General features: G+C 37.8%; 7 protein-coding genes and 5 long non-coding RNA genes across 18 annotated transcripts; 4 read left to right on the forward strand and 8 right to left on the reverse strand.

The window, feature by feature from the left end:
* Nucleotides 1–1,015: 1,015 nt before the first annotated feature.
* Nucleotides 1,016–2,868, reverse strand: LOC124193723 (adenylate cyclase type 2-like). 2 transcript variants are annotated; one of them, XM_046587691.1, is made up of 9 exons: nt 2,818–2,868; nt 2,653–2,745; nt 2,434–2,576; nt 2,229–2,348; nt 2,041–2,164; nt 1,794–1,966; nt 1,604–1,730; nt 1,250–1,536; nt 1,016–1,184 (listed from the first exon to the last, which is right to left on the reverse strand). In XM_046587691.1, exons 3-7 carry the CDS (start codon nt 2,464–2,466, stop codon nt 1,623–1,625), a joined length of 558 nt encoding a protein of 185 aa, XP_046443647.1. In that variant the 5' UTR covers nt 2,467–2,576; nt 2,653–2,745; nt 2,818–2,868; the 3' UTR covers nt 1,016–1,184; nt 1,250–1,536; nt 1,604–1,622. The 2 variants fall into 2 exon arrangements, with proteins under 2 accessions (XP_046443647.1, XP_046443648.1); XM_046587692.1 differs by lacking the exon at nt 2,818–2,868 and having other exon boundaries at nt 2,434–2,586.
* Nucleotides 2,869–3,166: 298 nt separating this feature from the next.
* Nucleotides 3,167–8,540, reverse strand: LOC124193724. Of its 4 annotated transcripts, none has more exons than XR_006874416.1 (13): nt 8,529–8,540; nt 8,394–8,466; nt 7,660–8,281; nt 5,870–6,334; nt 5,649–5,754; nt 5,148–5,569; nt 4,927–5,070; nt 4,730–4,866; nt 4,485–4,625; nt 3,849–4,252; nt 3,639–3,759; nt 3,425–3,567; nt 3,167–3,345 (listed from the first exon to the last, which is right to left on the reverse strand). It is a non-coding gene; the product is annotated as an uncharacterized LOC124193724 (long non-coding RNA). The 4 variants fall into 4 exon arrangements; XR_006874414.1 differs by having other exon boundaries at nt 3,167–3,342; nt 5,148–5,583; XR_006874413.1 differs by having other exon boundaries at nt 5,148–5,583.
* On the reverse strand, nt 7,036–7,630 carry LOC124193726. The gene is made up of 2 exons (XR_006874418.1): nt 7,412–7,630; nt 7,036–7,340 (listed from the first exon to the last, which is right to left on the reverse strand). It is a non-coding gene; the product is annotated as an uncharacterized LOC124193726 (long non-coding RNA).
* A 2-nt stretch (nt 8,541–8,542) lies between the features above and the next one.
* On the forward strand, nt 8,543–9,134 carry LOC124193725. Its single transcript, XR_006874417.1, has 2 exons — nt 8,543–8,758; nt 8,830–9,134. It is a non-coding gene; the product is annotated as an uncharacterized LOC124193725 (long non-coding RNA).
* Nucleotides 9,135–10,241: 1,107 nt separating this feature from the next.
* On the reverse strand, nt 10,242–11,627 carry LOC124193502. The gene is made up of 2 exons (XR_006874285.1): nt 11,435–11,627; nt 10,242–11,360 (listed from the first exon to the last, which is right to left on the reverse strand). It is a non-coding gene; the product is annotated as an uncharacterized LOC124193502 (long non-coding RNA).
* A 717-nt stretch (nt 11,628–12,344) lies between these two features.
* LOC124193425 lies at nt 12,345–13,519 on the reverse strand. The gene is made up of 3 exons (XM_046587221.1): nt 13,227–13,519; nt 12,775–13,162; nt 12,345–12,714 (listed from the first exon to the last, which is right to left on the reverse strand). Exons 1-3 carry the CDS (start codon nt 13,500–13,502, stop codon nt 12,704–12,706), a joined length of 675 nt encoding a protein of 224 aa, XP_046443177.1. The 5' UTR covers nt 13,503–13,519; the 3' UTR covers nt 12,345–12,703.
* A 946-nt stretch (nt 13,520–14,465) lies between these two features.
* Nucleotides 14,466–15,693, forward strand: LOC124193946 (importin-4-like). Its single transcript, XM_046587919.1, has 4 exons — nt 14,466–14,617; nt 14,689–14,899; nt 14,954–15,406; nt 15,680–15,693. Exons 2-4 carry the CDS (start codon nt 14,692–14,694, stop codon nt 15,691–15,693), a joined length of 675 nt encoding a protein of 224 aa, XP_046443875.1. The 5' UTR covers nt 14,466–14,617; nt 14,689–14,691.
* Nucleotides 15,694–15,763: 70 nt separating this feature from the next.
* LOC124193535 lies at nt 15,764–16,659 on the forward strand. Its single transcript, XR_006874302.1, has 3 exons — nt 15,764–16,110; nt 16,170–16,312; nt 16,373–16,659. It is a non-coding gene; the product is annotated as an uncharacterized LOC124193535 (long non-coding RNA).
* Nucleotides 16,660–16,665: 6 nt separating this feature from the next.
* LOC124193534 (zinc finger protein ZXDC-like) lies at nt 16,666–17,302 on the forward strand. Its single transcript, XM_046587402.1, has 2 exons — nt 16,666–16,852; nt 16,911–17,302. The coding sequence occupies exons 1-2, from the start codon at nt 16,825–16,827 to the stop codon at nt 17,300–17,302; spliced, it is 420 nt and encodes a 139-aa protein (XP_046443358.1). The 5' UTR covers nt 16,666–16,824.
* On the reverse strand, nt 17,292–19,676 carry LOC124193533. Its single transcript, XM_046587401.1, has 8 exons — nt 19,495–19,676; nt 19,381–19,438; nt 19,190–19,293; nt 18,900–19,122; nt 18,569–18,815; nt 18,375–18,513; nt 18,128–18,314; nt 17,292–18,063 (listed from the first exon to the last, which is right to left on the reverse strand). Exons 1-8 carry the CDS (start codon nt 19,537–19,539, stop codon nt 17,501–17,503), a joined length of 1,566 nt encoding a protein of 521 aa, XP_046443357.1. The 5' UTR covers nt 19,540–19,676; the 3' UTR covers nt 17,292–17,500.
* A 479-nt stretch (nt 19,677–20,155) lies between these two features.
* LOC124193531 lies at nt 20,156–22,953 on the reverse strand. 2 transcript variants are annotated; one of them, XM_046587397.1, is made up of 10 exons: nt 22,770–22,953; nt 22,656–22,713; nt 22,465–22,568; nt 22,175–22,397; nt 21,844–22,090; nt 21,650–21,788; nt 21,403–21,589; nt 20,726–21,338; nt 20,588–20,656; nt 20,156–20,524 (listed from the first exon to the last, which is right to left on the reverse strand). In XM_046587397.1, the coding sequence occupies exons 1-9, from the start codon at nt 22,812–22,814 to the stop codon at nt 20,608–20,610; spliced, it is 1,665 nt and encodes a 554-aa protein (XP_046443353.1). In that variant the 5' UTR covers nt 22,815–22,953; the 3' UTR covers nt 20,156–20,524; nt 20,588–20,607. The 2 variants fall into 2 exon arrangements, with proteins under 2 accessions (XP_046443353.1, XP_046443354.1); XM_046587398.1 differs by having other exon boundaries at nt 20,588–20,653; nt 22,770–22,950.
* A 477-nt stretch (nt 22,954–23,430) lies between these two features.
* On the reverse strand, nt 23,431–26,228 carry LOC124193532. 2 transcript variants are annotated; one of them, XM_046587399.1, is made up of 10 exons: nt 26,045–26,228; nt 25,931–25,988; nt 25,740–25,843; nt 25,450–25,672; nt 25,119–25,365; nt 24,925–25,063; nt 24,678–24,864; nt 24,001–24,613; nt 23,863–23,931; nt 23,431–23,799 (listed from the first exon to the last, which is right to left on the reverse strand). In XM_046587399.1, the coding sequence occupies exons 1-9, from the start codon at nt 26,087–26,089 to the stop codon at nt 23,883–23,885; spliced, it is 1,665 nt and encodes a 554-aa protein (XP_046443355.1). In that variant the 5' UTR covers nt 26,090–26,228; the 3' UTR covers nt 23,431–23,799; nt 23,863–23,882. The 2 variants fall into 2 exon arrangements, with proteins under 2 accessions (XP_046443355.1, XP_046443356.1); XM_046587400.1 differs by having other exon boundaries at nt 23,863–23,928; nt 26,045–26,225.
* Nucleotides 26,229–26,698: the final 470 nt, after the last annotated feature.

Raw genomic sequence — 26,698 nt, forward strand, 5'->3', positions numbered from 1 at the left:
TTTTTTGTAAAAGGGCGCAGGTTGCGGAGGGTAACCTCATGATCTATATTTCAAAAAATTAATACCAATAATGGCATATTTAATTTGAAATTTTGTTAGAGAAAATTTTACCTGCGTATACATGCAATACTTGACCTTGACGTAGCCTTGGTCGAAAAACACAAGGTATCGTTCTTGATTTAAAAACTTCCGTTAAAAACTTGGCTTCTTCACGGGCTTCTTCAGCGACTATACCAGCGTAATACGATAAAGGTTCCAGAAATTCATTATCGTCTCCGACATACTGGGCGATCCCACGAGCTCCCACAACGAACTGCACAGGACTTGGCTCAGCGCCAAGTATTTCAAAGGGAATTTACGCGGTTGTTTATCAGCAGTATTTTCGAAACAGGTTTAGTAATTTCTTAGTTATCTTATTTGATCTGGCGATAATAAATTAAACATTTGAGACAAGCATGCAATTTGTCTAGCAATTATTATAAAATGTTAGTTTTAAAAGTGTGGCTTTTTTTAAAACTTGAAAACTTCAAATCATGTGACACAATTTTAAAAAATGTCACAAATTCAAATCGAAGGAAATAAGCGTCTGCTAAGTAATAAACAGATAACCATAAATATTGCCATCTAGTGTTAACAAAATTAATTTTCAAATTTTTTTTTAATAGGAAAATTTATCGTCCCCAACCTGTCCCCGGCTTAGACGAAAACAAAATGACCCTTGTTATCCCACTCTCACTTGTTTGTTCTCTATGATCTTTACCATTTTAGTTATGTTTTAAATTTAGAAACAACCCGTTTCTCTCTAATCTGGGCTTAAAAATTTGATCTTGCTATGTAGGTGGTATTCATTTGGATTTTCCCTCACATAATATATTGGTCAGCCGTCAGTTATCATTCATTCAATTTTTTTAAAATTTATGTACACTTGACAGTATAATATGTCACTATAAAGAAGTTGAGTGCCTTAGAACTTTACCGGTGAGGCAGTTGAGTTAAAAAAAAAGAATTAAAAAAGGGGAATTTTTTTTAGAGGTGCATTTAATCTTCATCATAAATATCTAAATTAACGTCTTCATTCGACAGTGACACAATATCGACATCTTCTTACAACTCGAATTTCCTGAGAAGAGGTGATGTAAGAGCTAGATTAGATTAGCTCCCACACTAGAACAAGACGACAAAAGCTAGACATTTATCAAATATACAGAACGGTTAGAGTGATTACAGGAATATCAAGTCAATTATCTACCTTTTTGACTGGAACGTTCTCCTTTGTCTTCTTCAATCAGAACGGACAGCCGATTGGTTTGCGGCTTAGTGAACTGCGAGCCGAAGTTGATGTCAATAACATGTCGCTCAAACCGATGAGGAAGCTCTTAATCGCGCCGAGGAATTTTGAAGAGAATCGTAGGAATCTAACTCCTCCGGACGCACCCAGTACGTCATAACGAGGCCTTTGCCTTTCAAGAACGTTTCGCCTCGCTTCTCACAGTGGATGCCAACAGCTTCCAGTAATTTGGCCGTCTTTTCTGTAACCTAATCCAATCAGGTTACGGTGTAATTTTATTATATTGAAAGTATTTTAAACATCTTATTCGTTTACTTGAATTTCACCCAATTTACTAGTGTACTCCAACCGGGATGCCATGTTGACCGTATCGCCCCAAATGTCGTAAAGCGGCTTTTGCGCTCCGACAACTCCTGCAATAACCGGATTCCTCGAATGACAACTATTCACAATTGCCAATATTAATTACATTTTTATAATCTAAAGCTAAATGATTGAATTATACCGCATCAAACGCGCTGATGATCGAGTTAAGGACTCCTAAGCAACGATCGTCGATGTCATTTTCTGCGAAATAGTCCATAAAATTTGGAATAGAGGCAAACATGACGGCCACTCGTTTGTGTTCTTCGTGATACAGTTGTTCACTGCAGCGGGATGTATCTAGATAAACATCAGCTGGAAAAAATAATGATGTAGAAGGTGTTGTTCACACTTTTTAGAGATGGGATTCGATTAAAAATTTGCTTTACCAACGTGATGGGGCAAGATGTTTAGAAGCAACATCTTGTTGACGATTCTGGTGGTGTTATCTTCCTCCTGTTCATTGGCCAGCTGACGCTGCCACACGTAATCTAGCCGGTTGATGAATTCAATCTGTAAATCCAATATTAATAATCAAGTTAAATTTTACTATTTTTCGATAGGTTATTGTGAAAACCTGACGGTCGGCCACGTGCAAAATCATGAGGATAGTCAACAGATATAAAGCATGACTGAGTTCCGGCTGAACAGATGGACTAGCTTGGCATAAGAGGCATTCTTCTCGACCATCATATAGCTGGAGAAAGAAAAACAATCAATGATTTTTAATGGTAAAGATTGGTTATTAAGATTAGGAAAGATTAAGGTTAAGTGTCGTTTACCGGACATATTTCTATGTAGATGTTCACTGTCATTACTGTGTATATGGCTATGAAGTTGCATAAAAGCTAAATTTCAATGCGAAATGGATGCGGTAGAAGCTGAAGACTACGGACTTCGTCAAGGCGCATACGTATGTAAAGTACTACCAGAAACTCGACCAGAAAATCAGACAAATGTTTAGGGAATGACGAGCAGTCCAGTAAGTGATCGGTTATTACCCAGAGGTAAATGCGAGAATCTTGGAAGTTGCACTGGCCGGTCGCATTCTCTGTCATTGCTTTTGATGTATTATTTGATTCTTTGACATGGTCCTACAGTAAACAAATACAGAAATAAATTTAAAAAAATGATTAATTATTTAAACTCAGATTAAATAAACATACCAGATCAACTAGACCACAAGCACCAACGGCCACCGTAACCACGAGAAAGATAAGGGTCCGGGTCGTTAGGGATGAACAAAAAGAATCCAGCTTGAAAAACGCTGCTGAGACGGTCGAGCTGGATCGGCTCGGGAGAAACAGAGAGGCTTTCAAATACATTTTCCGGGTCGTCGTTAATAGAGTTCCTACTGTAGTACCAAATCTGGGGCACCCACAAGCACATGCCAACTAACACCACAATAATCAAGGCTATCCCAAAGGCCAACCAGAATGTCCGGGGGCCACTAGACACAAAAAAAGATAAACCAAATGGCCAGTAGCAAGTACGTATTTCCCTTTTTTTATTACCTACTATAGAGAGTGAGCTGAATGGTCATGATCCCAATCAGAACTGGAATGGCACCCAAGACGTAAAGGTTGAACAAAGGATCCGGACGCTGCAAAAAAGGAAGTTCCCAGGATCGGTTGAAGAAGAAAAGAAAAAGGTTGACGTGCGATTCCTGGTCCGGAGTCGCCCTGGATCGTCTTCTTATAAGTATTGATATGATTATGACAACCAAGCTCCTAATCCTCCTATGAAAATACAAAGTAATCTTTTGAAACTAACCTGACTTTTGATAATAACATGGATTCGATGGATTTTTCCATCTTAGAATCGGCTTGGTCCATCATCCGCCGGAAACTGACTAAAGTGTTGTCCATCAAAACTGCACCCCGTCGTGAGGTGTTTTCACCAGTCGTCGATCGCCTCTGTTGTATATTCAACCAAAGGTAAACTATAAGTTCAACTACTAAATTTCAATTCGCTAAAGATGGCAAACCCTGGCAAAGACGTCTTCCAGTTCCGCTAGCCACACTAGATTTCCTGGGATTTTTCACTAGCCGGATGTAAATTTCCTCAGAATGTTCGTCACCTGTCGCTAGTGATGACTGTCGCATTTTCTGTCAGCCAAACCGAAATGGAAAGATTTTATTAGTAATAAAGAAAAAAAAAAATACTTTCAAGCAAGTCGTCTAAATGCTTCGTCTACCGCATAGATGTGACGTAATGATGACGATGGCGGAATACGGTAAGCAACCGCTACTGGAAGGCTTGGCGGGAGTCAATCGTAGAGACTGTCAAGCGATGAGTTTTCAATTTTCAGCATCGTTATTGAGTTAATTGTTTGTTTCACAGTCAACCCAATGATTTTTTGTGGAAGCTACTTCATAACTCATAAGTCATAGCAACAACAGCGTTCATACGGGGAAGCGATGCGAAAGGATCGGCTTTAACTTTGATCCTTTAGACTCCAGATTCCTTCGATTGATTGGCGTTGGTTGAAACGACTAGAAAGGTCTCAATTCCCAGTTTTGCCAGGTAAGTATCACGTTTCATTCCGTTCCCGGGATTAAATTGATTAGAATCCCCCAGCAGATTCTTGGTTGCACACATCTAACAAAGAAAAAAGACAGGAAGGGAATTTAATGAGACGTGTGATAACTAACCGAATGAGGTGAGAAATAAGCAATGTCAATTGACTATAACAGCTATCTCTAGAAAAATTTCACATCAAGAACTTTATACAATGATAAAACACATACACATCTATGTCTGAATCTAATATAACTCTAAAATATAACATAAGCGAAGGAGTCGTATGGAACATTTTATACCCAGCTATTACCGATTGTTTGATGTGATTGGCGATGATCACGTCACGGGTCCAGATATCAAACTGCCACTTGCGAAGGCAGACCACTGATAACGCTGCTCGCTGCTACTATGAATGCCGATCCGTATGTCCACATCCACTTGGCGATCCTCTCTAATCATATCGAGAATTAGTTTGTTTGTTGCTTTTCCAAAACACACAGTAGTTCTCAATAACTAATTCCGCCGTTTCTTGTTCAGTATCCCGGGTATTATTACCTAATTTGGCGATAGATTTCAATCATCTTGAATCCCATTCCGACAAAATTCTTAGCATGGGTGGTGGTCGAGTCCGGTATTCTAGACACGCAGCAATAACAGTCACCGAGGATTTTAATTCTTAAACAATCGATTTCCTATTTTAAAATTTTTTTAATTGAAGGGAAGACAAAATAATCAAATGAAAATTTGTTTACTTTGGCAGCCTCGTTGAATTTGCCAAAAAATTCGTTGAGCATGGAGATGAGGCTGGACGCCGAGAGGGCTGCAGTCAACAGAGTAAAGTTGACGATATCGGCGTAAAGAACACTGACTTCCGGATCATCTCGACGTGTAACTGTCTGGTATGAGAAACAAAATAAGCGATTGGATGATTATTCACAGAAAGGCAAAAAGTGTATCATCGCGTTCCACTCACTCGAACGGTTTCCTGGACGACGGCGACATTTTGGATCTCGTCATCAACTAGACTTCCTCTCTGATGTCGGTGCCCACGTCGTGGGCGATGTGTTTGGGCAAGATGGACAGCATCAGCTGTTCTTCTTGACTCTTCTCGTAGTCCAATTTGATGGTGGACTCGATGCACCAGCGACGGTCGAGAAAGGCCCATCTCAGCGTAGTCTCGTTCAGGCAATTGGTGAAAATGCCGACAACGTTGGCTGTCAGATAAAATCCGACATCAGCCATGATCAGAGAAATGTCAACTTCGTTGTTGACCGATTTTCTCGTCTGAAAGAGTAACGCGTTCGCTGTCAAGTGAACGATAGCGACGAAAAAGCCGATTAACATTGTCGGTAGCAAATTGTAGGCGGCCAGGATCATGTAGAGAGAAGCAGGAACCTGAAAAATGAAGACTGTAGTAGAAATATCTAAACGATGATTAACATTGATAAAAATAAACAATTCTCTTTGATTTCACCTTCGTCTGGAGTTGTGATAGGCGAACCAGAGGTCCTGCCCGAGATCCACTGCGACGAGAACGAATGTTAGGACAGCGGACCGCGACGGTGGCCAGAAGTGACAACCTAAGAAGATGTTGACATAGTTCAGAATTAAGTATCCTCAAAATCATCAGTACAGTTATGGTGGTAATAATGATACATGCAAGAAAAAAAATTACAGGATGAGAATCAAACTTACAGCTGAACAAGTTTTCGTCGAACGGAAGAAAACCACAATGGCGGCCGGTTGCTATGAATAGCGACCAATGCTGCAGATGCGGACAATGGCGGCCGGTTGAGTATTTCCGATGGTAGCCAGAGCCTGTCACAGCAGGACTAACATGGAACCGGAAGATTGAGGCAACAAGCGAATGAGGCAATCAATGATGGTGGCGCTGATTTCTGGCGACACGACTCAGCTGGGCGGCTGATTTCAACGCATTCTTGAGTTTCCTCTCTTCGGTCTTTCCCAATAAGCAGAGGCCAAATATGAGCGATTCAACAGCATGGGCAGCGTCTTGGCTTTAATCGGGCGCTGAGGACGAAAAAGAATATTGTTTGCTAGATATAACTACAAGTTGAACAAGTAGCTGAACTGCTTTTGCTGCATCAGATTGGTCACAAGTGTAGCAACACTGATTCCAAATCAAGTGTAACTTTGTATCTAAAATCATGGCATAAAATAATGGGTGAAAATGTTAACAACCCAGGTAGCACACAGAGCTGTTACAGACTCATGTAACCGATCTGTTTCACATACTTGTGAAACAGGTCCGTATCAGGCTTGTTACATCTCTGTTTTACAGGAAATTTGTCTGGAATTGCTCTGTTTTACAGGATTTGGTAAAAGTTTGTTTCACAGATCTGTTATCTTTCTGTAATACATAAATCTGGTTTTTAACTGTACTACAGACATGTTACAGATCTGTTTTTTACTTGAGAAAATTGTTTCTGATTTAGCTCTGTTTCCCATGTTTGTCACTTGTCTGTTTTTACTCTGTATTACCCAGTACAATATGTTTCTGTTCTGTGTCTGTACTCCAGGTCTGGTACGGGTCTGTATTTCCCTTGTAAGACATAAGTCAGTAATCATCTGTTCAGAGTCTGTACCCCAGGTATGGTACAGGTCTGTATTTTCTATGTAAAACTGAGTTCAATGATTATCTGTTCTGTGTTTGTACCCCAGGTATGGTACAGGTCTGTATTTTCTATGTAAAACTTAGTTCAGTGATTATCTGTTCTGTGTTTGTGCCCCAGGTATGTACGGGTCTTTATTTCCCTTGTAACACCTATAAGTCAGTAATCATCGTATCTGTGTCTGTATCCCAAGTATGGTACATGTTTGGATCCCAATGGAAAACTGAATTAAACGTTTCTTATATGTGTAATATCACTGCAATACCATGCAGTAAGAAGTTACACTCTAATAGTCAATGCAGCTAATGGCTATGAGTTTAGTTCAGTAGGCCTACTCGAACAACAACAATAGTTGTTTATCCACCGGACGGAGAAGTATTATTATACATAAATAGGTATAATAAAGACTTGTAATTGGTGTGGGGCCAATCTTGGTCTTGTTACTATCGGAAGAGACCAGTGGTAGTCATATGTAGCAATCAGTTTCGTGAGAGAGACATGTCAGACTGTTTGTTGAATGAACAAGTGTACAACTGTGAAATATACATCATTATGAAATATATCGAGAATATAATAACGAGTTCTGGTGTAGTGGTTAGCGTACTGGCTTGTGAACTCAGAGGTTGATGGTTCGATTCCAGAGGGAGGCAAATCTTTTTTTTTCTTGAAAATCTGTTTTTGGTCTGTAAATCGTGATCCCGTTTTACGGATCTGTCACAGACCTGTATGACAGTCTGTAAAAGTGTGCCACTCCAAACAATTTACAGACTCTCAAAAACAGATCTGAAACAGACCTGAAACAGAGTCTGTGTGCTACCTGGGAAGGTATTTTGATTTTTAAAACAGAATTACCGGCCTTGAGGAAAAAACAGTTCGAGGCTTCAGCCATGGCTAGGGTAACTAGAACGTCCAGTGTCCTTCTAATCTATGCAATTCGAGATTAGGTTGATCAAGCAGTAGGCCAAAGAGTCCATCCACGTTAGAAGTAGTCCACAGATGGGCAACTTTGACAGACAAAATTTAAGTTGGACAAAACTTGAATCGAACAAGATATTCAAGAAGCAGGAGTAGCTATTGCGGGAATTCGACTAGAGTTTCACTAGTCATCAGAGTTAGTGTGTGAAGTGTTACACAGACGAAATTTTGGGGCTGGGTAGCTGGGTGCACAAACGTCGAACTATGGCGGCCGTGTAAGCATCATGGTGCATGTACTGCAAGATGGGGATGAGCTTGAGCTTGAGCTTGGTATTTACAGGTGTGGCCAGATCCTAAATCATTTCGGCAATTTTACTGCGCATGTGGACGGAAAAGGTTCGAGACTGTGTGGCAAACTTGGATGCGGCGTAGATGGCTGCCTCTAACTCGACAGGGGAGCATTGTGTGTTGTCCAAACTGTTGTGAATGCTGTAATGCACTGATTTCTGATCAGAATTGCCATACTCCCCAAAGTTCTCAATGCCAGAGATCTTGCAATCTAACCATAAAACAGAATTAATATTTAATTGTTAAAAAACAATGATAACTTGCAAAAGTACTGGATCATTGGAATGAATAACTGTGAATATTCTTTTGAAAAATTCACTCACATTGAGGATCTTGTCTATATGCTTTTCACTTTGCTGGCAGACTCTGAGAACACACAGTCTGAGGAAATTTCCCCTAAGAAATATAAATGGGTTAAAAATTGGAAATGGTAAACATTAATTCTCAATAATTGGTACCCCTCCTACTTACCCAGGTAGCACACAGACTCTGTTTCAGGTCTGTTTCAGATCTGTTTTTGAGAGTCTGTAAATTGTTTGGAGTGGCACACTTTTACAGACTGTCATACAGGTCTGTGACAGATCCGTAAAACGGGATCACGATTTACAGACCAAAAACAGATTTTCAAGAAAAAAAAAGATTTGCCTCCCTCTGGAATCGAACCATCAACCTCTGAGTTCACAAGCCAGTACGCTAACCACTACACCAGAACTCGTTATTATATTCTCGATATATTTCATAATGATGTATATTTCACAGTTGTACACTTGTTCATTCAACAAACAGTCTGACATGTCTCTCTCACGAAACTGATTGCTACATATGACTACCACTGGTCTCTTCCGATAGTAACAAGACCAAGATTGGCCCCACACCAATTACAAGTCTTTATTATACCTATTTATGTATAATAATACTTCTCCGTCCGGTGGATAAACAACTATTGTTGTTGTTCGAGTAGGCCTACTGAACTAAACTCATAGCCATTAGCTGCATTGACTATTAGAGTGTAACTTCTTACTGCATGGTATTGCAGTGATATTACACATATAAGAAACGTTTAATTCAGTTTTCCATTGGGATCCAAACATGTACCATACTTGGGATACAGACACAGATACGATGATTACTGACTTATAGGTGTTACAAGGGAAATAAAGACCCGTACATACCTGGGGCACAAACACAGAACAGATAATCACTGAACTAAGTTTTACATAGAAAATACAGACCTGTACCATACCTGGGGTACAAACACAGAACAGATAATCATTGAACTCAGTTTTACATAGAAAATACAGACCTGTACCATACCTGGGGTACAGACTCTGAACAGATGATTACTGACTTATGTCTTACAAGGGAAATACAGACCCGTACCAGACCTGGAGTACAGACACAGAACAGAAACATATTGTACTGGGTAATACAGAGTAAAAACAGACAAGTGACAAACATGGGAAACAGAGCTAAATCAGAAACAATTTTCTCAAGTAAAAAACAGATCTGTAACATGTCTGTAGTACAGTTAAAAACCAGATTTATGTATTACAGAAAGATAACAGATCTGTTCCAGATCTGTGAAACAAACTTTTACCAAATCCTGTAAAACAGAGCAATTCCAGACAAATTTCCTGTAAAACAGAGATGTAACAAGCCTGATACGGACCTGTTTCACAAGTATGTGAAACAGATCGGTTACATGAGTCTGTAACAGCTCTGTGTGCTACCTGGGTAGTAACCCCTAGGCTTTATTTTGGTTGCCAGTTGCCACCGTTACGGACTTTTTATCTGCTGCGTAACGACTAACGATAGCAACCAGGGTCGTATCCATATATAATAAAACAGCAAGCTTTTGGGGGAGGAGCCTGTGTCTGTCACGGACATTTTTGGGGAGGAGCCTGTGTCTGTGTCAACACAGGCTCCTCCCCCAAAATGGAACATGCCCAAACAAATCACCACCAGATGTCGTCGCCGTGATGACGCAATCTTTGATGACGCAACATCACCACCAGATGTCTATAGCATCGCCGTGATAATCTTAAAGTAAAGTACTGGGCAGATTTCCCATGCTTAAATCTATTACGGGCAGATGATTAAGCTACAGAAAAGCGAATAGCAAAAGAGTTCGAATTTACGCTAGACAAAAGTTCCCCGGATTTGAACGGGGCTCAGGTTACTCGTCAAGTAACTAAGATCTCAGCTTGGATCACTGATATACAGGGAGTTTTTACTGCCAAGCAGACGAAGTCAATATAAAAGCGGAAATATGAAATGCTGCAAAATTTAAATTGTTTTCAAATAAATACATGAAATGCAAATGCAACTATAAATATAAAAGTATAAATAAAGAAGAAGTTACATTTTTTTAGAAGCATTTCATTACGGAGAATGGAAAAAATAATATATATATTGTAAGAATTTGCTTAGCTATCGATATAGTCTTCAATCCCAGTGAATTGACTTGTACCATCTCGCCCTGAATTTAAAATGTCTTGTTAAGCAATAAGAGGTTGGCTGAACTCGTGACAAATAACATCACATTCATCAGTATTCTGTTGTATCACTTCACTTATGACCGTAGCAATTGTCAATATGCGTGGCTGTTGAGAAATCGCCATGTTTCAAAAACAAAAAGAGCGTCACTATAAAAGCTGGCTGCAAGACGATATATGTATCGATTTAAATCACTGAGCAGACGAGAGAAAATGTATCAAGTTGTGATCCAAGCTGAGTTGCGCTGAGATCTTAGCTACTTGATACGACCCAGCGAAAGCCCAGATTTTCACATACTTCGCTACTCTTCCGCCTCTGGTTGCAGAAAAAGGAACGAATCCTTCCCCTGAGGCAGATATCATCATCGCCTCAAAAATTTTCCCGACTAGCTCCTCCTCCATTCCTCCTTCATGATCAAACTAAAAAAAACCTCGAAAACACAGGTTCAACTTCAACGTTCGTCTCGTCAGTTTGAAAACTTCAGTCTTTTCGCTTTTCAGTTTGTCTGTTCCGTTTTATTCTAAGGATTTTCATTGGTGAAGCAAAGTTAATTTTAATAATGGCAATCTGGGAAGAATTGTTAGTAGTTTAGAAGCTACAGCACAATGTAGATGAAGAAATTTTGAAACGGAAGGTCCACCTAAGAAAAACCAGGAATACACCATACAATGAAAGAGCGTCCTATGGATTAACCAAATATGTCAGAGAATTGATGAAGACTTTGTGGGATCCCAATTTTCTGCGAAACCACAAAATGTCATCATCTGGACCTTCATCACATAGGAAAGCAATTCCTGAAACACACAAAAACGAACTCATCAGTAAGTTACAAGTTTAGTTTCCTACAATTCAAGAATAAATACTAAACTTGTAAACACGAATGAATAGGCACGGTAATGAAGGCGTGGGACGATATTTTCAAGATTAACTGGCCCAACTGCACCCCAGATGATTTGAGGAAGCAAACTAAAAAGAGCATTGGCCAAGAATTCAATAACCACCGTTAAATAATAGCATCCCAAAATGGCTTCCTCTTCTCTGACCGTCTTCTTTGTCAATGACCGAACGCTTTACTTGGCAATACGGACAATACAAAATGGAATACGGGTAGCTCTAAATTCGAAGCCTCTTCTAACTATATGTTGAAAATAAAAGAAATCTTAAAATGATCGATGTCAAAGGCAAAGCTTTTGACTGATTAAATTTTTATTAACTGTTGTTAAACATCGAAAATGAGTTCTGTTGAAACCATCGGGTGTTTTGTCAAAATCCAACAATTGAATTTAACAACTTGAGTAGAATTAACTTTAAAATTAAAAATGCAATTGAAATGTGGAACAATGAATCAACGTTTATTTATGACGATGAGAAATTAGATTACATTTTAAAACAAGCTGCTTTTGGCAAGAAAATAACAAATGATTATGCAAAATGGGCCCAACAGATACAATTAGCAGAAAATGTAGGGGAGAGTTGTACTCGTTGACGCGATTTTTTGTTTTTTGGCCACCATACTTTTAAAAATAAACTTTCGAAACTCCCGATTATCTTAAAAGAAAGAGGGGAGAATGAGCTATATGCCTCGAATTTTTAATTTACAGAAACTCCCCTTTATTAGACCAAAAAGTAAAGTTGAAAACATAAAAATTAAAAGACGAGATGCCCCATTGAAGGGGCACTTCGCTCCATGTATGGGGGCATAAAAGCCCATGTTATTCTTATGGACTTACAGTCCAAGGGACGGTACATCAGTTAAACGTATAAAGAAAGAAAGAAAGTTAAGATTCAAAAGTATATTCTTGGTGGAAATGACAACGATACATGAGTTATTTAAAAATCAAAAATTAAAATGGCCACGACATCAAGATCATTAAAATAACTAAGAACATTGGCCGTGTGTGATGTGGTTCTCTGGAACGGGAGTTTGGTCTTTTTGGACTGGAACGGGAGTTTGGCCTTCTTGGACGATGTTATCGTTGGATGCTGGGATTTCTATGAAGATGGGACTGGTGATGAATTAAAAGGACGATCCGTGACGAAAGATGGAGCAAAGTCGACCGATCTTTCTGACATATCCAGCCAGACTTATTGGCTGATCCAACAGAACCAAGAGGGGCACCATTGAGGAAATATTCCTTTAAATGAACTCTGAAATAAAGAGACAAATTTGTTAGCAAAAGACGACATTTCAGATGAAAAGAATGTTACCGTGGAAAGACAAAATATGGTGGAATAGACGTCCCTGTTGCAGATACTGTAAGGCAGACTGTAACCAGTGTGCATCTCTCACCTGAAGTTCAACCACAACATTGTCAAAGAAGGAATCAATGTAATGCTTGTTGAAGCTGGTAGCTCTGCTTAGAGATGTTTCTTGTGGTTTTCTGATAGAAAGGTCTTGACGTCTTCTCATGAAACCAGAGAGCCAGTCTCTTCCAGCTTCCTTCTTGACCGACCAAGAAAGAGGGACAATACATTTTTCTTGGGTAGCGTACTGATAAGCCAATCTTCTCATGTCTGTGGTAGTGATTCCATGATAAATGTCACTGGCCCTTTTGACGTAACTGCTAAGATTGCTTTCTTGTTCGCTGCTGAAAACCTAGAGCGAACAAGAAAGAGTTAACATTGCAACACATACACAGAAAAATTATAAGTGGATTTACCTTACGAGGTTTTTGGTAACCCCCAATGATTGTAGTTGCTTCAACTTCATCTTGAATTCCAGTAGCCAAGAAATTTTTGACATATCTCAGTAGAGCTCTTTTTGGGATGGAGGTTTCTTTGGAAACATCACAGCATACTTTTTGTTTCTCAGCAACAACTTTCTTGGCAGCTTTCAAAATGTAACCATCTGGATATATACAACGTTCAGTTTTTCTAATATAATGCCTTAACATCTTACATTTAACAAAAATTGACAGATTTTGTTGACTCACCATTTTGACGTTAGACGACAGAGATGTTATACACGCAAACTGCCCCAACGTTGCCAGGCCAGTTTGCCTCAAGAATGGGTGTCGTTAATCAAATTGATTTTTCAGTAACTCCTCTAAGGAGAAATAATAAACTAAAATATCAGATTGAAAGAGGAAAGAATTTCCTTCAAGAATATTATTTGTTGAAAGTTTTATTCTATTTCTGAAACCCGTAAATTGAAAAAATCTGTCAAAGCTGATGACACGATTTTAAGGCGCTAAAATTGTTGTTTCATTTATTACTGAACCCTTAGGACTTTTTTAATGATTTTTTTTTTAAACGATGGGGATTTTCGGGTTGCATAAGCGTGAATTTTTCCTACACTTAGATTTCATTAAAACATATCTCAATATCGATAGTGCCAACATATACACTACCCTAACTGCCCCGTTCTCCCCTAAGTAATATAAACTAAAAATCACGTTAAAATACTAATAACTAAAATTTAAATTCTAGCTGGAGATTGTCGTGTTACTTGATGTCATTAAAAAAGCAAGTGATGCAAACAAGATATTCAAGGAAATTGAAGACAACGTTTATGAGTGTTCCAAAATAATTGACACCATAAAATCCAGAAATAACCAAGAGACCGGACGAAACTGACAACTGACTGTGACGACTGTCCAACACCAACTGCCGAATGCAATATCTGGAAAAGAGGGAGGGGCTTTGTTTTTTAGCTTTAAAAATGTTAAATAGATGGCGCTTCAGAAATACAATCTAATAAAATTAAGAAAAGTAAAAATTTATAGTTTATAGTTTTATAAGTTTAGTAACTACTAAAAAGTAAATATTAGTATAAGTAAATATAAGTTAAGTAAATATAAGTTAAGTAACTCTACTGATAAGTAATCGATTAGTGAAAAAAGCTAGTTCTGTTAAGTAATCGATTAGTAAAAAAAAGCTAGTTCAGTTGAGGGGTCGGATCTGCAGTCGATCCGAAGTTTCTACATTAGCCCCTAATTTGAAAGCAGTCACTGAACTATGCTTGGAAATTGCTTCCAAAAAAGAGTTGCACGATGCTATTCGAACAAAAGCTTTGATTCGTATTGCCACTCTCGCGCGACTCAACGAGCAGGTAGAATTTTTCACTATTACACCTTAATTCACCTTACTGCTACTCAGTAATAAACGAGTTTTAATTTTCAGTCAATGATTGAGGATGAACTGGATGTTCCAATTCTCCAAACCATTTTCCTGGTAATGACTGAGGTGGACGGTGAAGAGGATGAATATGATCAGGTGAAATCGGACAAGCCCTGCATTGTTGCTGCCCAAACATTGCATAAGTTGGCGTTACACTTGCCGCCTGACAAGGTCATCACATTTTTGCTTCAGTGGGCTGATCTCGTCTTTAAAGGTAAATATTTTTCGATATAACCAAATAACTTGATCTTATTTGAGCTCTGTTTAGACTCTGATACTCGTGCTCAGCAAGCAGGATACACTGCCTTAGCAGTTGTGGTGGAAGGCTGTGCAGAGCATATTCGTACCGAGTACATGGCAACGTTTGTTCAGGTCATCTGCAGTGGCGTCAAACATCCGCAAGCGCACGTTCGTAATGCCGCTCTCTACGCAATCGAAAAATTTGCCCAGTATCTCCAACCCGATATTGACAAATACGCAAATGACATCTTGCCCATTCTCTTGGAATACTTGTTGGCGACAAGCAATAGCTTGGCCAATGGTAAGAAAGTGCCACGCAGTGTGGAACGCGTTTTCGACACCCTGGAGATGTTTTGTGATACTATGGGAGCGAAGCTCAATCCCTTCGTACCCGCTCTGATGGAGCATCTCTTCATCGCACTTAACCCGACCTACCCGTTTCTGATCAAAGAGTTGGCTCTTAATGCCATTGGAGCAACTGGTAACCATATATTATTTTTGCCATTTTGTTATTTCCAATTTTTTAATATTTTCATTATATTGCAATAGGGTCATTCCGCCGAGTTTCGAATTTTTTCGTCGCAAAAAAAAATCGATTTGCTTCATTTTTTTATCGCGTGTTCTTCATAACATTAAGAAACAATTGACCAAAGGATTTTTTTTTATCGTGAATGGGAAGCCTTCAATTAAATGTTAAAGTTTTGCGCTTTTTCACAAATTTTATGCGCGTTTTTTCATTTAAATCACTGCGCAGGTCATTTAAGTTAATTTTGAAATTTTGAAAAAATAACTATAAAAAAGATAATTTTTTTCTCTTTCTGATGATGTATTTGGAACTTTAAAAATTTTTTGTCTTCATTGAGCAATCTCAGTTCAAAGATTTTTTTTTTAATTGTCGGCTGATCAAGTCTGGTCTTTCGGATCAAACCCAAATTTGAACCAGTTATAGGTGGTAGTATGAAGAACATCTGGTAAAAGAATGAAACTTGTTCCGCAATCCGTTCAAGAGTTATGAATTTTTTAATTTCGTTTTTTTCCCTATGCCTTTAGTACGCGCGCACCCTTTGCTATGTGATTTATATATTTGCCTTTCTAGTGTGATGCTGAAGGTTGCTCTTGGTCATTCTTCCAGAATACAAGTTGAAACGTCACAAAGAATGTCATCAAGGGAAAAAAGACTTTGCTGTAATAGCTGAAGGTTTGCACAATCAATTGATAATGATTTTATTTCTCTATAATTTCAGTGTACTGTTTGCCGAAGGAAGTTGACTACGACAACTTAAATTCACACAAAAAGCTTCACGATCGACCAAATATATACTCTTGTTCAATTGAGCAGTGCAGTTCAGAATTTCAAACTCAGAGAGAGTTAGATAACCATTTAAAGGTAAAACAAACTAAAAAATACTGCTTATGTAACACAAACACAGTCTTTCTTCGAATACAGGAGCAACATCGAGAAGTTGAAGCACTGTATGCTTGTCATCACTGTAATTGCGGAAAACGATTCCATTCTTTAAACACCCTGACCACTCACCTTCGTAGTCATACGCGTGTGGGTCCATTAATGTGCCAGTGGGAAGGTTGTTCCCGATGTTTTGACAGGCCATCTCATCTGGAATCACATATTAGAACCCATACGGGAGATCGTCCTTTTGTATGTCATTTTGAGGTGAGTTAAGAATTTGGTGATCAAAGGTTAGGAAGGATTCATTGTTTATTTCATCACAGGGCTGTGGACGAGGCTGTGGATGGGCTTTCCGAACGCCAAGCAAGCTTAGCCGACATCAGCGGACTCATAAGAATGAACGACCATTCAAATGCCCACACCATGAACGTCATAAAGCTTACTTGAGATCAGAACATCTGAAGCAGCATCTTCTTAGTCAACACCGCGGAATGAAAATGTTTCGTTGTCCTGTTGAAAGTAAGTTCATTTTATTTTTATAATATGAAATAGCTCTATTAACATTGCGTACTTGTAGATTGTGGTGCGGAATTTACAGCGAGGAGTACCTTATATGTCCATGCCAAAAGACATAATGTTGATACTGCCAATCTTACCTTCCCTTGCGAGCACCCCGGTTGCAATAAACAGTATTCCGGCAAATCCAATCTGAGGAAACACATGGTTCGATGCTGCGGTAACCGTTCTACTCCATGCACCGCTACCGTTTCTCCAACGGAACCTCCGGAACTGATTAAAGTAATTGATCAGCCGATTCAAAATGACTATATTGCATTGCTATTGGGAGACGACGAGGAACAGATGTCTGCAGACCGCTCGGTCGTCACTTTCCTCGCTTTTCCGACAGACAGTTTACAGGTAGAAATAAAAATGTTTCTTGTTGTGAGATATGGTAATGATTATGATTAAAATTTATTAGTATGCTGGACCGGGATCAAATGGAGATTCAAATGTCTGCGTCTTACTACGATTATTTACCTCCCTAGTACCTACATGACATTTGGAGTTGAAACTTGATCCGTAAAGACAAAGAAAATTAAAATAAACACAGGCAAACGTAACTTTCGACATTGACTCATGATTGAGTTGAGAAGTCAATTTATAACATCATTCGCCATCTACTGTCTCAATGGACAATCCTTTTAATTTTGTACCGGAACTACACCGGAAAATTATCTTAGCACCTAAACTTCTCTTGTTTTCCGTTTTCTTTTTGATGGCTTTTGATTTTAAAAGCAGATTACTAAACTGCAGAGCTAACTGCTTCGTATCATCTGTGCTGGCTCTCCCAGAAATTGTTTGATCACCACTCACTTCCATTCGAGTTGGTTCGGAGAACAACGCAAAAGGCGGCAAGATTGGTAATGGAATTGACGTTATCAGGGCATTAATCTTCGAATCAAAATTCATCTTCACGTCGGGAAACACTGACAAACGATGCATGCTGACGACCGATTGAAATGAGGAGCATTCCGGAAGATTTATAACGCTAACTACGAAAGGGTGGTCTTGAGACTCCAAAATCAGACATACAGTAGCCATATCACAAAGAAATTCTCCGTAACCAGATGGAAGAGGAGACGGAAATTTGGAAAAACGGAAAAATGGCCACCACCCCTTTCTGTCATGATGCCAAGCTTTAATGACAGCTTCCAGACAAACATCGGTTCCTGTAAATTGAAACAATATCGTAATATAGAAATAGGCAAAATATTAGGACATTCAACTTCAAACCTTGCAAACAAATCTTGTTCATCAGATTTGCCATTACATTCCATCCTTCTTTGACAACGTCAGACGGTGTGCGATAGGCATACGCATCTAGAAAATCAAACATGAGCTTGAGGCACTTCTTAAGACGGTCCTGACTGATGTCTCTTTCGAATTCGGACTGCAAATAAAGTTTACACAAATCCAAGACCTAAATATAAAAGGATTACATTTAGGCATTATCTTACAAGTGTAGGGAAAAATTTGAAACCTTAGGATTTGCTTGGTCGATCTCCGCTATCTTCTCAAGAAAGTGAATGTTTAATCCTTTAGTGCCGTTGGGAATATACACTTTCATTATTTCCAGAGCAAGAATAGCGCTTGCAATTCCGCCATCATTTGCAACGTATCTATAAAAATACAGATTAGAAAACGAACGTATCGGGAAAACAGAAATGAAATTACCCCCGTAAGAACAATTCAATTTCATCGTGAGCATTCAACTTAATAAGAATGGAGGTATAAGCTTCCAGAAAAGTAGGAATCATCCAGGGATGTTTAGCAAACATCAATGCCAATGTTATCTTCATCTCCTTAAGTACTTGTATGTTTTCTTCAAAACTTGGGAAATCAAGAGTTGTTTTATAGCCGGCAAGTAAGGCAGACGCAGCTGCAGCTTGAGACTCGTAACCACTAGCTCGGGGTTCATTGACTAAGAATCAGGGACACAAATGAAATTAACAATTAATTCTTTTTAACTCTGCTTAAAGTTAAAACAAAAACAAAAACAAAACACCTGTGAATTTTTGTGATTCAGCAAGAGCTGGGCCATACTTTTTCTCCTGAAGCAATAATAATACAGTGTTCACTAGAAACAACTCATTCACTGTTTGTGACTGAAGAAGAAGATCCTTCAGTTTTTGGAACAACAGATAAAAACATAGACTATCCTTATGTTTAGTGAGCAGGGTGGGTAACATGTTCCAGGTAAACTGCCGGCTTACTTGATTATTTTCCATCTGGGAAAGCGACATCCATCTGGGAATTAACATGTGCTATATAAATACAAAATGTTTATTTACATACCAAGTATTTTAAGCTCTTCAAACTTAGACCATCATTCCTCTCTTGTTGGGATGTTCTCAGACCAGCGAACAAATGTGTGGGCATATTCAATGTGGCTTCACACTCTGTGAACACAAAAGACATTTGATATTAGGAAATGCAACATATTGATAACTATATTCAGTTCATTCAACTGCCAATTAACTTATTACCATCTTTGTTTGAATTGTAACTGAACTTCCCCTCAGTGAACTCCTTTAAAAATGTTTTCTGAGACAAAAGATTTTTAGATAATGGGTGATTTGGAATGAAAATAACAAACTTACTATTAATTCTACGAAAGTATCTTCTTCAGTTCTATTTGTTGCCATTATTATGACCCATAAACTTCCCAAAATATAATCACAGAACACTAGAAATTAGTCAAATTCAGAATTTAAATGCGCCACAAAAAGTTCTCGATACTCCAAAGGCTGATACCGAACTGAAAGTCTGATATATGTTGCACTGTTGCGCAATAGACTACATTATTTTGTGGGGCGTCTACTAGCGGCATCTGGAAACTGGAATGGATCCATTGTCAGGTTAAATTCCTTAAAAGTAATTAAGAAAATGGAAGGATCCTTTACGCTCATTTTTTAATCTACTACACTTGCATTTATTTTTTTTTTACTCATAAAATGTAAACCGGAGCGAAAAAAAAACGAACAATAATATCATCTCAAGAGAAAAATCGATTTGTTCAACCTGGCAACGCTATTTAGTTTGTCATTCCTACAATTTTTTTTTTTTTTTTCGTGGCGAAGTTGAAATTTCTGTCTAAATTTGTTGTTGAATTTTCATTATTTCTTATTTGATCGATGCGCATAGTTTGAAAATGGAAAGGTGGTTTAAAACAGAATAAGTCACGAGAAATAAAATTAAAAAAAAAAAACCTACTACGGGAATATTATTAATAAAAAAAAGTAAAATATGGGGATTACAAAACTGTTGTTCAACAATTTTATCATATTGTTCAAATAGACAATTTTATCATATTCAATAAATCTTTAAGCCGAAATGAGATGAGTAGATATCAAATGAGAAACATACGGAGATGAAATTAATTTACGACGCAGTCAACTGTACAAAGAGTTGTTCGAAACGTAACAGTCTTACTAATGGGCAGTATGGAATTTAACTTGAATGGATGAGTTCTCCACTAATTTTAAGAAGGAAGGAGTAATTTAGAACCGGAAATCTACTGGAACGCTAGAAGTGGTAGCTGATTCTACGAGAAGGAAAGCGTAGAGGAGACGATGAATTAAAACTCATTTTTGGGTTTTTTCGATGGCCCTTGGATGAGTGGATGAGCTCCTATATACAAAAAAATAATGATTAAATGGTGTCTGTTCTCTTAAGATTTAATTTTGAAAGTACCATCGATGGACATTCCCGTTTTAACTCTTTTGCCAACTTTCTTCAAAACATTCTCCTTTCCTTCGGCTACTTATTCAGAAGAGAAAAGCCATTAGTGTTTGAAAATTACACGACACAATTAATCAGATAAAAACTAACCAGGTTTTGGCGTGTTGGTGTTTTTTACGACGCTGATTTTTCCTCCTTTTGGACCTTGGCGCTGTTTTCACGACAATCAATTCTTCGATGGGCTTCTTCAGATTCGCAGTAGTAGCTCGTCGAATTTTAGCGCAAGACTTGTTTTCCGTTTTCTTTTTGATGGCTTTTGATTTTAAAAGCAGATTACTAAACTGCAGAGCTAACTGCTTCGTATCATCTGTGCTGGCTCTCCCAGAAATTGTTTGATCACCACTCACTTCCATTCGAGTTGGTTCGGAGAACAACGCAAAAGGCGGCAAGATTGGTAATGGAATTGACGTTATCAGGGCATTAATCTTCGAATCAAAATTCATCTTCACGTCGGGAAACACTGACAAACGATGCATGCTGACGACCGATTGAAATGAGGAGCATTCCGGAAGATTTATAACGCTAACTACGAAAGGGTGGTCTTGAGACTCCAAAATCAGACATACAGTAGCCATATCACAAAGAAATTCTCCGTAACCAGATGGAAGAGGAGACGGAAATTTGGAAAAACGGAAAAATGGCCACCACCCCTTTCTGTCATGATGCCAAGCTTTAATGACAGCTTCCAGACAAACATCGGTTCCTGTAAATTGAAACAATATCGTAATATAGAAATAGGCAAAATATTAGGACATTCAACTTCAAACCTTGCAAACAAATCTTGTTCATCAGATTTGCCATTACATTCCATCCTTCTTTGACAACGTCAGACGGTGTGCGATAGGCATACGCATCTAGAAAATCAAACATGAGCTTGAGGCACTTCTTAAGACGGTCCTGACTGATGTCTCTTTCGAATTCGGACTGCAAATAAAGTTTACACAAATCCAAGACCTAAATATAAAAGGATTACATTTAGGCATTATCTTACAAGTGTAGGGAAAAATTTGAAACCTTAGGATTTGCTTGGTCGATCTCCGCTATCTTCTCAAGAAAGTGAATGTTTAATCCTTTAGTGCCGTTGGGAATATACACTTTCATTATTTCCAGAGCAAGAATAGCGCTTGCAATTCCGCCATCATTTGCAACGTATCTATAAAAATACAGATTAGAAAACGAACGTATCGGGAAAACAGAAATGAAATTACCCCCGTAAGAACAATTCAATTTCATCGTGAGCATTCAACTTAATAAGAATGGAGGTATAAGCTTCCAGAAAAGTAGGAATCATCCAGGGATGTTTAGCAAACATCAATGCCAATGTTATCTTCATCTCCTTAAGTACTTGTATGTTTTCTTCAAAACTTGGGAAATCAAGAGTTGTTTTATAGCCGGCAAGTAAGGCAGACGCAGCTGCAGCTTGAGACTCGTAACCACTAGCTCGGGGTTCATTGACTAAGAATCAGGGACACAAATGAAATTAACAATTAATTCTTTTTAACTCTGCTTAAAGTTAAAACAAAAACAAAAACAAAACACCTGTGAATTTTTGTGATTCAGCAAGAGCTGGGCCATACTTTTTCTCCTGAAGCAATAATAATACAGTGTTCACTAGAAACAACTCATTCACTGTTTGTGACTGAAGAAGAAGATCCTTCAGTTTTTGGAACAACAGATAAAAACATAGACTATCCTTATGTTTAGTGAGCAGGGTGGGTAACATGTTCCAGGTAAACTGCCGGCTTACTTGATTATTTTCCATCTGGGAAAGCGACATCCATCTGGGAATTAACATGTGCTATATAAATACAAAATGTTTATTTACATACCAAGTATTTTAAGCTCTTCAAACTTAGATCATCATTCCTCTCTTGTTGGGATGTTCTCAGACCAGCGAACAAATGTGTGGGCATATTCAATGTGGCTTCACACTCTGTGAACACAAAAGACATTTGATATTAGGAAATGCAACATATTGATAACTATATTCAGTTCATTCAACTGCCAATTAACTTATTACCATCTTTGTTTGAATTGTAACTGAACTTCCCCTCAGTGAACTCCTTTAAAAATGTTTTCTGAGACAAAAGATTTTTAGATAATGGGTGATTTGGAATGAAAATAACAAACTTACTATTAATTCTACGAAAGTATCTTCTTCAGTTCTATTTGTTGCCATTATTATGACCCATAAACTTCCCAAAATATAATCACAGAACACTAGAAATTAGTCAAATTCAGAATTTAAATGCGCCACAAAAAGTTCTCGATACTCCAAAGGCTGATACCGAACTGAAAGTCTGATATATGTTGCACTGTTGCGCAATAGACTACATTATTTTGTGGGGCGTCTACTAGCGGCATCTGGAAACTGGAATGGATCCATTGTCAGGTTAAATTCCTTAAAAGTAATTAAGAAAATGGAAGGATCCTTTACGCTCATTTTTTAATCTACTACACTTGCATTTATTTTTTTTTTACTCATAAAATGTAAACCGGAGCGAAAAAAAAACGAACAATAATATCATCTCAAGAGAAAAATCGATTTGTTCAACCTGGCAACGCTATTTAGTTTGTCATTCCTACAATTTTTTTTTTTTTTTTCGTGGCGAAGTTGAAATTTCTGTCTAAATTTGTTGTTGAATTTTCATTATTTCTTATTTGATCGATGCGCATAGTTTGAAAATGGAAAGGTGGTTTAAAACAGAATAAGTCACGAGAAATAAAATTAAAAAAAAAAAACCTACTACGGGAATATTATTAATAAAAAAAAGTAAAATATGGGGATTACAAAACTGTTGTTCAACAATTTTATCATATTGTTCAAATAGACAATTTTATCATATTCAATAAATCTTTAAGCCGAAATGAGATGAGTAGATATCAAATGAGAAACATACGGAGATGAAATTAATTTACGACGCAGTCAACTGTACAAAGAGTTGTTCGAAACGTAACAGTCTTACTAATGGGCAGTATGGAATTTAACTTGAATGGATGAGTTCTCCACTAATTTTAAGAAGGAAGGAGTAATTTAGAACCGGAAATCTACTGGAACGCTAGAAGTGGTAGCTGATTCTACGAGAAGGAAAGCGTAGAGGAGACGATGAATTAAAACTCATTTTTGGGTTTTTTCGATGGCCCTTGGATGAGTGGATGAGCTCCTATATACAAAAAAATAATGATTAAATGGTGTCTGTTCTCTTAAGATTTAATTTTGAAAGTACCATCGATGGACATTCCCGTTTTAACTCTTTTGCCAACTTTCTTCAAAACATTCTCCTTTCCTTCGGCTACTTATTCAGAAGAGAAAAGCCATTAGTGTTTGAAAATTACACGACACAATTAATCAGATAAAAACTAACCAGGTTTTGGCGTGTTGGTGTTTTTTACGACGCTGATTTTTCCTCCTTTTGGACCTTGGCGCTGTTTTCACGACAATCAATTCTTCGATGGGCTTCTTCAGATTCGCAGTAGTAGCTCGTCGAATTTTAGCGCAAGACTTGTTTTCCGTTTTCTTTTTGATGGCTTTTGATTTTAAAAGCAGATTACTAAACTGCAGAGCTAACTGCTTCGTATCATCTGTGCTGGCTCTCCCAGAAATTGTTTGATCACCACTCACTTCCATTCGAGTTGGTTCGGAGAACAACGCAAAAGGCGGCAAGATTGGTAATGGAATTGACGTTATCAGGGCATTAATCTTCGAATCAAAATTCATCTTCACGTCGGGAAACACTGACAAACGATGCATGCTGACGACCGATTGAAATGAGGAGCATTCCGGAAGATTTATAACGCTAACTACGAAAGGGTGGTCTTGAGACTCCAAAATCAGACATACAGTAGCCATATCACAAAGAAATTCTCCGTAACCAGATGGAAGAGGAGACGGAAATTTGGAAAAACGGAAAAATGGCCACCACCCCTTTCTGTCATGATGCCAAGCTTTAATGACAGCTTCCAGACAAACATCGGTTCCTGTAAATTGAAACAATATCGTAATATAGAAATAGGCAAAATATTAGGACATTCAACTTCAAACCTTGCAAACAAATCTTGTTCATCAGATTTGCCATTACATTCCATCCTTCTTTGACAACGTCAGACGGTGTGCGATAGGCATACGCATCTAGAAAATCAAACATGAGCTTGAGGCACTTCTTAAGACGGTCCTGACTGATGTCTCTTTCGAATTCGGACTGCAAATAAAGTTTACACAAATCCAAGACCTAAATATAAAAGGATTACATTTAGGCATTATCTTACAAGTGTAGGGAAAAATTTGAAACCTTAGGATTTGCTTGGTCGATCTCCGCTATCTTCTCAAGAAAGTGAATGTTTAATCCTTTAGTGCCGTTGGGAATATACACTTTCATTATTTCCAGAGCAAGAATAGCGCTTGCAATTCCGCCATCATTTGCAACGTATCTATAAGAATACAGATTAGAAAACGAACGTATCGGGAAAACAGAAATGAAATTACCCCCGTAAGAACAATTCAATTTCATCGTGAGCATTCAACTTAATAAGAATGGAGGTATAAGCTTCCAGAAAAGTAGGAATCATCCAGGGATGTTTAGCAAACATCAATGCCAATGTTATCTTCATCTCCTTAAGTACTTGTATGTTTTCTTCAAAACTTGGGAAATCAAGAGTTGTTTTATAGCCGGCAAGTAAGGCAGACGCAGCTGCAGCTTGAGACTCGTAACCACTAGCTCGGGGTTCATTGACTAAGAATCAGGGACACAAATGAAATTAACAATTAATTCTTTTTAACTCTGCTTAAAGTTAAAACAAAAACAAAAACAAAACACCTGTGAATTTTTGTGATTCAGCAAGAGCTGGGCCATACTTTTTCTCCTGAAGCAATAATAATACAGTGTTCACTAGAAACAACTCATTCACTGTTTGTGACTGAAGAAGAAGATCCTTCAGTTTTTGGAACAACAGATAAAAACATAGACTATCCTTATGTTTAGTGAGCAGGGTGGGTAACATGTTCCAGGTAAACTGCCGGCTTACTTGATTATTTTCCATCTGGGAAAGCGACATCCATCTGGGAATTAACATGTGCTATATAAATACAAAATGTTTATTTACATACCAAGTATTTTAAGCTCTTCAAACTTAGATCATCATTCCTCTCTTGTTGGGATGTTCTCAGACCAGCGAACAAATGTGTGGGCATATTCAATGTGGCTTCACACTCTGTGAACACAAAAGACATTTGATATTAGGAAATGCAACATATTGATAACTATATTCAGTTCATTCAACTGCCAATTAACTTATTACCATCTTTGTTTGAATTGTAACTGAACTTCCCCTCAGTGAACTCCTTTAAAAATGTTTTCTGAGACAAAAGATTTTTAGATAATGGGTGATTTGGAATGAAAATAACAAACTTACTATTAATTCTACGAAAGTATCTTCTTCAGTTCTATTTTTTGCCATTATTATGACCCATAAACTTCCCAAAATATAATCACAGAACACTAGAAATTAGTCAAATTCAGAATTTAAATGCGCCACAAAAAGTTCTCGATACTCCAAAGGCTGATACCGAACTGAAAGTCTGATATATGTTGCACTGTTGCGCAATAGACTACATTATTTTGTGGGGCGTCTACTAGCGGCATCTGGAAACTGGAATGGATCCATTGTCAGGTTAAATTCCTTAAAAGTAATTAAGAAAATGGAAGGATCCTTTACGCTCATTTTTTAATCTACTACACTTGCATTTATTTTTTTTTTACTCATAAAATGTAAACCGGAGCGAAAAAAAAACGAACAATAATATCATCTCAAGAGAAAAATCGATTTGTTCAACCTGGCAACGCTATTTAGTTTGTCATTCCTACAATTTTTTTTTTTTTTTTCGTGGCGAAGTTGAAATTTCTGTCTAAATTTGTTGTTGAATTTTCATTATTTCTTATTTGATCGATGCGCATAGTTTGAAAATGGAAAGGTGGTTTAAAACAGAATAAGTCACGAGAAATAAAATTAAAAAAAAAAAACCTACTACGGGAATATTATTAATAAAAAAAAGTAAAATATGGGGAT

This window comes from Daphnia pulex, chromosome 5 (assembly GCF_021134715.1).
Source record: "Daphnia pulex isolate KAP4 chromosome 5, ASM2113471v1".
Classification (NCBI taxonomy): Eukaryota; Metazoa; Arthropoda; class Branchiopoda; order Diplostraca; family Daphniidae; genus Daphnia; species Daphnia pulex.

Excerpts from the sequence above, each read along its gene's own strand:
- LOC124193723 (XM_046587691.1), bottom strand. The coding sequence starts at position 2,466 with ATGACAGTGAACATCTACATAGAAATATGTCCG. Across the intron at positions 2,165-2,228 it reads TGCACGTGGCCGACCGTCAG|ATTGAATTCATCAACCGGCT; the intron begins GTTTTCACAATA and ends TTGGATTTACAG. Across the intron at positions 1,731-1,793 it reads TCATCAGCGCGTTTGATGCG|TTGTCATTCGAGGAATCCGG; the intron begins GTATAATTCAAT and ends AATTGTGAATAG.
- LOC124193425 (XM_046587221.1), bottom strand. The coding sequence starts at position 13,502 with ATGGTGAGTCAACAAAATCTGTCAATTTTTGTTAAATGTAAGATGTTA. Across the intron at positions 13,163-13,226 it reads GTTACCAAAAACCTCGTAAG|GTTTTCAGCAGCGAACAAGA; the intron begins GTAAATCCACTT and ends TGTTCGCTCTAG.
- LOC124193946 (XM_046587919.1), top strand. The coding sequence starts at position 14,692 with ATGATTGAGGATGAACTGGATGTTCCAATTCTCCAAACCATTTTCCTG. Across the intron at positions 14,900-14,953 it reads GGCTGATCTCGTCTTTAAAG|ACTCTGATACTCGTGCTCAG; the intron begins GTAAATATTTTT and ends AGCTCTGTTTAG.
- LOC124193534 (XM_046587402.1), top strand. The coding sequence starts at position 16,825 with ATGAAAATGTTTCGTTGTCCTGTTGAAA. Across the intron at positions 16,853-16,910 it reads GTTTCGTTGTCCTGTTGAAA|ATTGTGGTGCGGAATTTACA; the intron begins GTAAGTTCATTT and ends GCGTACTTGTAG.
- LOC124193533 (XM_046587401.1), bottom strand. The coding sequence starts at position 19,539 with ATGGCAACAAATAGAACTGAAGAAGATACTTTCGTAGAATTAATA. Across the intron at positions 19,294-19,380 it reads TTACAATTCAAACAAAGATG|AGTGTGAAGCCACATTGAAT; the intron begins GTAATAAGTTAA and ends TTGTGTTCACAG. Across the intron at positions 19,123-19,189 it reads TGAAGAGCTTAAAATACTTG|ATGGAAAATAATCAAGTAAG; the intron begins GTATGTAAATAA and ends TCGCTTTCCCAG.
- LOC124193531 (XM_046587397.1), bottom strand. The coding sequence starts at position 22,814 with ATGGCAACAAATAGAACTGAAGAAGATACTTTCGTAGAATTAATA. Across the intron at positions 22,714-22,769 it reads ATACTTTCGTAGAATTAATA|AAAACATTTTTAAAGGAGTT; the intron begins GTAAGTTTGTTA and ends CTTTTGTCTCAG. Across the intron at positions 22,398-22,464 it reads TGAAGAGCTTAAAATACTTG|ATGGAAAATAATCAAGTAAG; the intron begins GTATGTAAATAA and ends TCGCTTTCCCAG.
- LOC124193532 (XM_046587399.1), bottom strand. The coding sequence starts at position 26,089 with ATGGCAAAAAATAGAACTGAAGAAGATACTTTCGTAGAATTAATA. Across the intron at positions 25,844-25,930 it reads TTACAATTCAAACAAAGATG|AGTGTGAAGCCACATTGAAT; the intron begins GTAATAAGTTAA and ends TTGTGTTCACAG. Across the intron at positions 24,614-24,677 it reads GAACAAGATTTGTTTGCAAG|GAACCGATGTTTGTCTGGAA; the intron begins GTTTGAAGTTGA and ends TTCAATTTACAG.